Source organism: Myxine glutinosa, chromosome 12 (genome assembly GCF_964187855.1).
Source record: "Myxine glutinosa chromosome 12, kmMyxGlut1.1, whole genome shotgun sequence".
Taxonomy (NCBI): Eukaryota; Metazoa; Chordata; class Myxini; order Myxiniformes; family Myxinidae; genus Myxine; species Myxine glutinosa.
Genome location: NC_136272.1, coordinates 47,117,111 through 47,129,277, shown reverse-complemented (window position 1 = coordinate 47,129,277; position 12,167 = coordinate 47,117,111). Strand labels below are relative to the sequence as shown.

The window sequence follows — 12,167 nt, the reverse complement described above, 5'->3', positions numbered from 1 at the left end:
GCCGGAGAGGAGTCGGTAGAAGACAGAAAGACCACCAACCTGCCTGCGGTGAGTGACTGTAAGGCGCTCGGAGTTAACTTCATCGCAGGAGATTCCAATGATTCTGAAAGCTTTGGTTTCAACAGCGTGAAGACGAGCTAGGTGTGAGGCAGGAGCACCGGCCCAGAGGGGGGAACAGTATTCCATTGAACTGCGGATGAAAGCTTTGTATGTGGTGAGGAGCTCAGGTGTGCCAAGGAAGGACTTCGCACGACGGAGGATGCCCAGTCGGCGACTGGCTTTGGAGGCCATCTTGGAAATGTGGTTTTCCCAAGAAAGATCATGGCAGATGGTGAGACCCAAAAGCTTGAGCGACAGAACTTCTTGGAGAGGATTGTTGAGAGACCAGATGTGAGGGTTTTTCAGTCGGTCCTTTCGGAGAGGCATTGTAAGAGTGTGAGATTTGTCAGGATTGAAAGACATGTTCCACTTGTTTGACCAGTCTGTGATTTTGTCCAGGTCTGCAGAGAGTGAGGAGGCTGCAGACTGCCGATCTGAGGGATGAGGAATGGAGCGGCAGATAGTGGAGTCATCAGCAAAGGGATAGAGGATTTTCCAGAGAGTCGGAGATATCATTGATGAAGATCAGAAATAGCACAGGGCCCAGAACACTACCTTGGGGAACTCCAGCCAGAACAGGAAGGGGAGATGAAAGAAATCCATTCAGGGCCACACGTTGCCTACGACCAGAGAGGAAGTCCGCAAGCCATGAGTGGAGAAGCACAATGATGACAATGATGAGGACACAGGAAAGAATCAAGCGCCATTATATTCCATCCAGGCGGCCCTTACTCGGTCGTACACGGTACGAAAGATTTTTGCATCAATTGGTAAAAGGAGAAGCGTGAGTGTGTCTGTGTGTTTGTCTTTGAGCAGGATATCTCAAAATGTTATGGACGAGGATATCTCAAAAAGTTATGGACGGATTCGGACGAGATTTGGTGGACAGGTTAGGTGTGTGACGAGGACGCATTGATTCAATTTTGGTGAAAATCCGGATCCATACCTGGATCAGAGATCAGGCCAAAATGATATATCAAAAAGTTATGGACGAGTTTTGACAAAACTTGTTGGATGAGTTGGTTAGGTGACAAAAGCATATGCTGATTAGATTTTGGTTCAGGTCCGAATCCAGATCCAGCCTATCAGTGGGATACAAAACGTAAACTGTTCAGTCTGGCGGAGGAATGCGCTCTACCGAGTGACGTTCTAGTTTTTACCGTAAATCGAAAAAGTAACTTTTGTTGTTTTTCTTACGTGGTTGGTGTGTTTCTCCCCTCTTTCTTCTGTTACGTCCTTATCTGTTCTACGCTCTAGTTCTAGCTCCTCCACGAGCTTCGACATTGTATTCAAAAACTTTAAAATTATGATCAATTAAATTGTCCTGTGTATTTATTTTAGCCAGATTCGTCACCCATCATGGGGATCTCACAAACCCACCATGTGGACATCAATCGCAGTCTCGAATGATGCAGCAGATGACGTCACGCCCACCTGAGTTACCGACCCACCCACAATGCCGATCATACCACGCCCAACTTTGTCAGAACCACACCCACCCTGCAGTCTGACGTGCCATACCCACCCTTTTCGCTTGCCCCTTGCACTGTTGCGTGATTCAGTTGTCCTTAGGGCTCACAGCGACGAACGAGTGATGTCTTTGCCATCTTGTGCCACCGCGAGCGAGGAATACATTGTGAATGAAGCAGAGAAGTCGCACCTTTGGGATAAGGTGGGTGCGCTGTCTGCAGGTGAAGCACGATTAAATAATGTACAGTACTTTAAAAACTCTCATAATTGGCATTTCTTTACATTTTACTTCTAGATTTGAAAAATAGTATTTTGATGTTAAACTTGCCCAAAATCATGCGCATTAAACGCATTCATGGAGGTACACGGGTGACACCTGTACACGGTGGTACCGAGCCATTAAGACCGCATGCAAGGACCGCTGTTTGTGCATTAACCTTTGTGTTTTGCTTCTCTTCACCGGATTCGCATGGCCTAGGCAATTGTTAATCACTGTAAGTGCGCAGAGGTTCCGCATTCCAGCAAATTGCCATTGTTAGAGGTACGGTATAGGTGTACAGCGAGTCGGTCATACTGGGCGTGGTACACGGCACAAGGAACTGATTCAGGTGTTGTATGTTTCACATCCTCTTAGTGAGGCTTTCTTCATAATTATGATGCCAACAATATATAAAGCACATCAATACTGTACTCTGCTTGACCAGGTGGGGACATGATGGCTTTATTTATATAAGGTGCTGGTCAGTTCCACTCCTTCCTTGTCAGGTTTATCTAATGACATCCTAAAGTAAGGGGGAACAAGAGAAGAGTATGGAATATAAAACATATTGAGGAGGAAGGGTGGGGGTGTCTATTTCCACCATATGTGCGTACGTAATAAATAAATGGCCCCTTGATGTTGGGATACTTGTTAGATTTCATAAAACCAAAGATGGCTTTGGTGGTTGCATTTCCTGTGGCCACCACTTCCTATCTTGAGTACTCGACCACCCAAAAGACCTGGTAGAAGAATGACAATGAGAGCGCATGTTTACGCGATTAACACCCAAGGTGCTGTGATGAGGCTTTCACGTTCATCTATAAGGGCCATCTTAGAGATGGCAGGAATGGAGACTTTTAGCACGGGGTTTGATCGACAGACAGCAGTCCGTGGCAGCCCATGGTTCAACTAGTTCTGTACCACCGTGTACGGGTGTCACTCAGATAACTTGTGTCGTCGCACCTTTTTACCTTTATCTGGAATTGAAATTCCAGATTTTGCACTGTTGGGTGATTCAGTTGTCCTTAGGGCTCACATTTCTTCCAGATTTCTGGAAGGAAATTCCAGAAAATCTGGAAATTCCAGATTTCTGGAAATTCCAGAAATTCCAGAATTGAAATTCCAGATAAGTTATTGTCATCATGCACTGTCTGTTCGTCCGTCAGTCTCCTATTTCGACTTTTCTGGCCAAATCGCTGGGCCAATTCAGCTGAAATTTGGCAGCAAGGTTCCGCTCCTGACTGGTAACAGGGATTAGCAAATCTAGTTCTGGTCACATGACCAGAAGTCTGTCAAAATGGGTGACTTGGTCAATTCCTTCAAAAATCCATTTCTCCAGTCCCACCAGTCAGAATGCTACCAAATTTGGGTTACAACATTAGGCCAGGATAGGGATGTTAAATTGCGGAGGTCATGCAGATCATGTGACTGGAAGTCTGTGAAAATGGCCGACATGGCAAATCCCTTCAAAAATCCATTTCTCCCGACCCACCAGTCCGATAGGCCCCTCTCCCTCACAAGGCCACGGCCCATTTTGCGCTGCTATATTTTATGAAACCCGTGTGACGCATCCGAACATTGACCAACTTGTGATGGAATACCATCCAGCCATCCAATATTCCCAGGCTCTTCTGCACGGAGGCTTTGGATTTTCATGAACCCTTGCCTATTTTCTTTTTAAAATTAAACAATCAATGGGAGCACAAGCCATAATATTGATTGGGGAGCTTAACTGATTTTGACTAGTGGAGTATATTAATACAGGGTGATTTTAATTTTTTTTGGAGAAACGTAAGTAATTCATAGACACTAAAAACGATATCTCTTAGGAACCTAATATTTTGTGTAAATGTAGCCTAATGCTACATAAAGACGTAACATGACCTGTGAGTTAACAGGTATCACGTGATTTATCACGTGACCCGGCAGTGACGTTTAACGGTTTTCACTCGGTCGCGTCTTGGCGCTCACTGTGGAAGGAAGCGTGTTTCTCATCAAATATCACATCAACAATGCATCCTTTAGAGGTGGATGGATACACCAGAGACCAGAGAAAGTGGATGAAGTGCAGGGAAGAATGGAAGAAATCTCCGAGACGTTTAGCACAACAAGCTCACTGTTCATAATCCAGTGCAAGGAAGGCGGCCATGACACTCCAACTTTATCCCTGCAAAATTCATGCAGTGCATCAGTTACTGGAGCCTAATAAAGAGAAACGTGTCGCCAGCCTACTGTGAGTGGCTCCAGAGGATGGTAAGAGAACAAGACAATGTTGTGGATGTTATGTTGTTTTTACAGATGAAGCATGGTTTCATCTTTCTGGGCATGTGAATTCACAAAACACTCGTTTACGGCTAAGTGAACAACCTTATGCAATCCATGAAAGGCCATCGCATCCCACCAAAATTGGTGTTTGGTGTGCTGTAAGTCGGCAAAGAATTATTGGCCAAATTTTCTTCTCAAACAGTAAACTCTGAACGTTACATCAACATCATAAATGAGTTTATTGGGTACGTTACAGAAGACGAAATCAACCAACGATGGTCTCAGCAGGATGGTGCCATCAGTCACATTTCGCGATACATCATGAAGGAACCTCGGCTACTCTTTGGTGACCGTGTAGTGTCCAAGTCATTATGGCCACTTCGATCCCCGGATGGCCAGATTTGTTTGGATTTGTTGTTGTCGCCAGATTTTTTTTAGAACATTAGGTTCTAAAATTTGTTTTTTGTCGCTAAAATTTGTCGCCAGATTTGTTTTTGTGGGGATATTTGAAGGATATAGAGTACTCTACAAATCCACACATTCTTGGTGAATTATAAACAATAATCATTGATATAACCAGCACTATTCCCCAATAAATGCTACGCTCTGTGTTGGAGAGCATGCTGCGAAGAATGCATTTGTGCCTGAAACATGGTGGACACTTTCAGCACTTAATTTAAGGTAATCAATTGTATGGATCATGCGACGTCTTTCTGTAACATTAGGCGACATTTACACAAAATATTTGGTTCCGAACTGATATAGTTTTTACTGTATGGGAATTATTTAGGGTTCTCAAATAAAACAATCACTCTGTATTATGTTATGATGTTTTGCCCAACTTATTATATAATGCTGTGGATCAGCTTGACCCTGTGGCTTTTGATTCTTATTCCCTGTTAGTTCCGAGCTATACAGGAAGAACGAGATGCAGCATACGCTGAAATACAGACGCTTCATGGCGGTAAGCAGCACACCTTGGAGCATGTTGGGTCACGAGTGTTATAGACACTGAATGCAGGGTGTGTGTGTGTGTGTGTGTGTGTGTGTGTGTGTGTGTGTGTGTGTGTGTGTGTGTGTCTGTCTGTGTCTGTCTCTGTGTCGCCCATCCTTTGTATCCGAAGAAGGCTGTTTACATGAAACTTGTGAATCACCTGGAGATCAATTTATTTACAATGCAGATGTTGTTGCCCCGGCAGCATCCACACTCTCAGAGAGCAAGCAGTGTAACCTGGTGTGAAGGAACCACCAAGGAACTTGCTATTCACAGTCCATGGGATCTTAGTCCACCAAAGAATGCTAGCAGACGGGACACCCAGTTTAACGTCCATCATTGATGCCTTGCTCTGGATGTGAAGCAGCTACAGCTGGGTCGAGGTTCGAACCCAGGCTAGACAGCTTCGGGCCCTGTGTGTGTGTATATATATATATATATATATATATATATATACATACACAGACTTCGCATTTAATATGGATTTTTTTTTTTCTTGACTTGGGTTTACTTTCTGAACTCAATATATCAATCTGGTGAGTTTCTTTTACCCTTCGGTGATGTCTTTGTTGAAAGAACCATGTCACTGATTGTCTTTCGCAGCAAGAAGTCAATAACAGGATTATATCACAGGTGGCGTGACAAAATGTAAGGACAGGTACATTTGACGATTGGCTTCACAATCGGGTATATAAGGGTTGTTGCGTTCTGTATTAGTGGAAAACAACGGCTGCACGTCTACAAAAGTTATTGCCGCTTCCTCTGTAGATGGTCCGTCAACTTGACAAAGCTGTTTGTCATGGAGTGGTGGCTTTACGAAATTCTGGCATGAAACAGCGTGCTATTGCTCGGCAGTATGGCATCACTCAAGGTCAGGTGTCAAAGATCCTGAAACGAAATGCTCAGAGGGGTGTCGGTACTCCAATACCGAGGAGAGGACGTCCACGCAGAACCACAAGGAGAGATGATCGCCAGCTGCACCGGTTAGTCTGCAATGGCTGTACCACGTCAGCTAATTGGCTTAGGGCTGAGTGGCAGCAACTGACAAATGTGCCTGTATCCAGAAGGTTTGTCAACCAACGACTGGTTCAAGCAGGCTATCGTGCCAGGCGTCCCCTGAGAAAGCCACGCCTGACCAGACAACACAGCCAGCGCCGATTGCAGTGGGCCAGAGAGCACCGTCAATGGCAGCCAGGACACTGGAATCACGTGACCTTCAGTGATGAGTCCAGATTTCTGGTCTATCGTCAATATGGCCACGCCCGAGTGCGCAGACAAGTGCATGAAGCCCACAACGAAGATTGTATAGTGCCAAGAGTCCAAGCTGGAGGTGGTGGGGTGACCGTTTGGGCTGCTTTCCATGCAGGGGGCAAAACTGACCTGGTTGTTCTGAATGGAAACCTGAACCAGTTCAAGTACAGGGCCATTCTGGAAGAAACATTGCTTCCACTTGCTCGTGCAGCCTTTCGAGGAAACTTTGTCTTCCAAGATGACAATGCACGGCCTCATCGTACTCGCATGATCCAACACTTTCTTGCTGACCATGGTGTAGAGCATATGGAGTGGCCTGCCATGTCCCCGGATATGAATCCGATAGAGAACTTGTGGGCAGAATTAACGCGTCAAATCGACAACTTGGACCAGCAGCCGACCTCTGTGCGTGAATTGCAGCAGACTATTGTCACTGCATGGCAAGCGATTCCTGTCCAAACCTTGGCAAACCTCGTGAACAGCATGCCTCGACGTGTACGTGCTCTCCTGAATGCTCGTGGGGGTTACACGAAGTACTGAACTGTAATTTTACTGTCCGTAATCCCAGTCATAATTTAGCTTTTGTTTTTGATGAAATTTTTTTTGGCTCATGTGTAAAATAAAGAGATACTTCTAGAAAATGCACAGAAGTTTAACACAGTACTTTCCGTGAATTGAGTTTGATATCAGTTTACATCACTTTCAAGGATCAATTTATTTGCTTCGAAATGTCAAATGTGGTTTTTGTTTCTTTTAAAGGTCACATTAACAAAATCTAGAATAATTTCAACATAATTCCAATGAGCTTTTGGTTCTAAGTCATCTTGAAAAGTAAGTTCACCCCCACAAAAAAAAAATCCATATTAAATGCCAAGTCTGTATATATATATATATATATATATATATATATATATATATATATATATATATATATATATATATGCCTCTGGGTTATCCTGCAACCCAGAAATTTACCATTCTACGTACATGTATTTCAAGAAAAATATCTGTTATTATAACTGGCTTGTTACACGCTTGCTTTCTGATGGGAAAGACAAACCGAGCTCCAATTTTTTGAGGAATTAAAACTAAATGGCTTTTAAAGATAAGGGAGATTTTTTTTTAAAGGAAATGGAAGCAAGAATTGGAACTTTGCCAAAAAGTTATAAATTCGTTTGGGAACACAAGAGCCCTCAACTTGAAACAATACTTCTTAAATTTGTTCTTCGACTGCAAAAGGTATCTTCTACCTGTGGTTCAATTTTTCAACATGTTTACCTTTATGCACCATCCTGAGAAACAGCTTTTCAGCTGTGATGAAGGCATTCTGTTTAATATTCTTCTTCTTCTTTGCATTGCATAATATGTCTAAAAACTTTTTCATGAACGAGCTGTTTGAAAGTTTGCTTTACTCGCTGCAGACTGAACTGGAGATCAAAGAACATGATACCCCACGCAGTGTTTAACTATATACCGTACTTCCATTTAAATAAAATAATAATTTTAAAGATCGTTTTTTCAAAAATCTGGAAGTTTAGCATTATTGAAGCAAGTCTTATACACCAACCAATATAATATGTCCAAGTACTGCAAAACTGGAGGTTCGTGGAAGTGTTATGAAGGCGATTTGTGTTCTACAGTGTTGAAGTATATCTTCTAAGACTCTAAGTGCTGAATATCAATAAGGAAGCGGCACATGGCATTTTTAGTCTTTGGTATTACCTGCCTGGGGTTGATTTCCAACTACTGACCTCCCAAACTGAGTGTGGACTCTCCAACAACAGTGCCACTAAGTGTGGTAATTCTCCCTACTTCCCCCTCTCCTCCCTCATATCACCCCCCTCCACCACTCCCCTCACTTGTACTTGATGCCCCCTACCTCTTCCTTCATGATAAGGACCTCAAACATCCGGGGCCTTCGCTCAAACCTGACTGATCTTTCCATACAGGTTGCTTCTGACAAACCAGACGTAATCTGTTTAACAGAAACTTTCCTCCTTCATGATGTCTTAGATTCCTTAATATCTCTCCCTGGTTACTCCCTCCTCTGGTATAATAGACCTGAGCCTCGTCCTGGTGGAGGGGTTGCTATCTTTATCAAAAACTCTCTTCCTCACTCACCCTGCACTGCCCCTCTCTCGACCACACCCCCAGGAGTACCTCTGGCTATGGCTTCCCCTCCACTCCCACCTTCTGTTTATATGTGTGTTGTACCGTCCACCAAACAGCGATGACTCCATTTACATCTCGCTGTCCGACAACATGGACCAACTTCTATCCACTCACCCCAACTCTCTCTCTCTCTTCCTCATATGTGGTGGCTTCAACTGTCATCATGCCAGCTGGCTGGGTGTGGGTTCCTCTCGCACCAGCCATGGCACCTCAGCAAAGGACGTCTGTGACTCATTGGGACTGACACAATCTGTCAATTTACCGACCCAGATCTCAGTCAACGGTACCATAACTCTTCTAGACTTGGTTATGACTAACTTCCCTGCAAATGTCTGCTGTTTTTCTGCTCCAATCGGTTCAACAAATCATTTGCTTGTTAAAGTGGACATCTCTCTGACCATTCTCAGAGAGCCTCCTCAGCGCCGACGAGTCTGGCATTTCACTCAGGCCGACTGGCACGGTCTTCAGGCTGCCATCAAACATCTGGACTTGTCTACCATTTCCACTGTCTTTGATATCAACTCGTCCTTGGAATTTCTCCAAATAAATTTGCTCTTAAAACAGCTGCACAGCTGACACTGCACGTGAAAAAGCTGAATGCCTCAACTCTGTTTGCCTCAAAATATTGTGTCCCTAACCCATCGCTCTTTGTACCCACCTTACCCAGTGAAACCCAGCTGCTCCTGGACTCGGTGTCCTTCTCTCCTGACAAGGTGGAGAATTTTTTGTCAAACCTCAACCCTGATTCTGCAACTGGACCTGACGGCATCAGCCCACGGGTTGTAAAATGCTGCTCTGCCGCTATTTCACACACTCTCTCTGTTCTCTTCACCCTCTCTTTTGCTCAAGGTCATCTGCCATCAGCTTGGAAATCGGCCAACATTACCGCTTTACACAAAAAAGGTGCAAAAACAGATCCTTGCAACTACAGACCAATCAGCCTGCTCCCAATTATCAGCAAAGTCATGGAATCCATCATTGCTTCCGATATTAAATCCTTCCTCTTCTCCAATGGCTTGATCTCTGATAATCAATTTGGATTCAGACCAGGTCATTCTACTCTGGATATGCAGCTTCTGCTGCCTCTACAATAGATGTCTCAACAATGGACGCCAGACAAGAAATCAGAGCCGTCTCCCTTGAAATATATTGTGCCTTTGATACGGTCTGGCACCCCGCCCTGCTCACCAAACTCTCTTCTTATGGTATCCATAGAAATCTCCACTCATGGCTCGCGGACTTCCTCTCCTGTCATAGTCAACGTGTAGTTCTGAATGGATTTCTCTCATCTCCCCTTCCTGTTCAGGCTGGAGTTCCTCAAGGCAATGTTCTTGGCCCTGTGCTTTTTCTAATCCTCATTCATGTCATTAATTTCTCTGACTCTCTAGGAAATCCTCTATCTTTTTGCTGACGACTCCACTCTCTGCCGCTGCATATCTCAACCCTCAGACCGGCAGGCTGCAGCCTCTTCACTCTCTGCAGACCTGGAAAAATATCACAAACTGGTCAAACAAGTGGAACATGTCTTTCAATCCTGACAAATCTCACACTCTCACCTTATCTCTCCATCTGGAAAACCCTTCCATGAACTTTCTCAACAATCCTCTCGAAGAAGTTCCGTCACTCAAGCTTTTGGGTCTTACTATCTGCCATGATCTTTCCAGGGAATGCCACATTTCCAAGCTGGCCTCCAAAGCCAGTCGCCGTCTGGTCATTCTCCGTTGTGTGAAGTCCTTCCTTAGCACTATTGAGCTTCTCACGACATACAAAGCCTTCATCCGCAGCTTGATGGAGTATTTTTTATACTTGTACTTTTTTTCGTACTACTTTTTATTCTTTTATACTTAGGTACTTTTTATATAAACCGGATGGTTGTTTTGTAGGAGACACCATCCCCTTACTGGATGGCCCTCTCCCTTCCACAGATCGCCTGTTGTTCCTTTTGCCTGCTGTTGTTGTGCTTCCCTTTCTCTCCCCCTCGTCTCCTGCTCCCTTTATTATTTGTTCTATTTGTTAAATCTTGTACAAGCATCGACTATGTATACAAAAAAAAATGGGAGGTGTTACATGTAGATATAAGAGCAGCATACATGATAAATTTGAGACAGGAGTTGTATGCACACCACGGTCAAAGTGGAGCAGCATGTACTGTAGTCCAGAGAAAAATGCATCAAAATGCATCATAAAGTATGACGTACATGGAACAATTAATATTACCCGTTGTGCATTATCAATGTTAAATAATATTATTACCTCTACAACCAAAGGTAGATAGATGGAGGTTATGTTTTCACCCCTGTGTGTCTGTCTGCCTGCGAGCAGGATACTGTATCACAAAATGTTATGGTGGACATGTTGGGTATGTGACGAGGACTAATTCGATTTTGGTAAAGATCTGGATCTGGATACTATAATTTTAAAGTGATTTTTCACCATTGAGAGATGCAGAGGCAAAAACTTGATCTAGTACAATATTTCGAAAAGTTGTGGATGGATTCAGACAAAATTTGGTGGATGAGATGGTTAGATGACAAGAACAAGCCGATTAGATTTTGGTTCAGGTCTGAATCCAGGTCTGCCCCTATCAGTGGGATACAAAACGTAAACTGTTCAGCCTGGTGGAGGTATTTTTTCTCTACCAAGTGCCGTTCTAGTTCACTATTTTATCACCACTTATCATAATAAAATTGCAGGATATGTGTAGACACATCTTCCAGTAAGATGAGTCGGTTCCAACCATCAGGTAATTAATTGAATGTTTGTGCATTTTTTGCATCGGTACATGGTGGTGTACCTGGTGTTGGTTGGTGTTGGTTAGCCTGGTGTTGGCTTTGCGGTCAGGGTGCCAGCTTGGGATCCTAGGATCCTGGGTTCGAATCCCGGTCGATCGCTGAATTAACACCAGGGGGGTTGACTCAGCCTGTCATCCTTCCGAGGTCGGCGAATTGAGTACCAGTTCACTGGTAATTCCCTGTGTGTCACAAAAGGCGACTAATAGGGTTGGCGGCAGGAAGGGCATCCGGACCATAAAACATTGCTTCAAAAAGGAGACCACGGTGCTCGAAAAAAGGCCAACCCCTGCTCTGCATGGAAAAATGGCCTCTAAAGGTGGTTCATAATGTTATATTTTATTGTGAGAAATAGGCACATGTAAACGACATTGAAAATCTTTATTTTGCTTCAATTTAATCATACTAGAGAAATACCCGTGCTGCGCACGGGTGCGAGGCCAGAAGCAAACAGGCAATGCAGATACGGTGAATGCTAAAGCATGAAACCAATAAATTCCACATTCCTGTGGCACCTTCAGTCGCACGTCAGACATGGACAGCAAGTTCGTGAAGGACTTCCATGAAAAACGTACCTGTTTGCAAACAAACGGGTACGTTCAAGTAGAGAAACATCGATCGTGGGTCCGTGGCAAATCTGCATATGGCGATGGCAAAATATCAGAAATTGAAGGCTTTTTAAAATTTTAAACGATTCATATAAACATCCGTTGAATCATATCACACACAAATCATCAAAATCTAAACAGTATCTTTAGAATTTCAATAAAAGCCACATCACTGTTCATATCGGTAAATATTATTCCATCGTATTTCAAATCATGACCGATACACTATGATCGTGATCGTGAATCGTGATCTATAATCG

The 12,167-nt window shown here is 43.8% G+C and overlaps 1 protein-coding gene across 2 annotated transcripts in view; it reads left to right on the top strand.

The window, feature by feature from the left end:
* Positions 1-1,540: 1,540 nt before the first annotated feature.
* The window catches only part of LOC137437844 (shootin-1), a 39,328-nt gene continuing 28,701 nt past the window's right edge, over positions 1,541-12,167 (top strand). Inside the window, exons 1-2 of one of the 2 annotated variants that reach the window (XM_068132515.2) lie at positions 1,541-1,771; positions 4,997-5,057. In XM_068132515.2, coding sequence (XP_067988616.2) covers positions 1,556-1,771; positions 4,997-5,057 — 277 coding nt within the window. In that variant the 5' untranslated portion in view covers positions 1,541-1,555. Of the gene's footprint in view, positions 1,791-4,996; positions 5,058-12,167 lie in introns of both variants that reach the window. The other variant, XM_068132516.2, reaches the window with a different exon arrangement.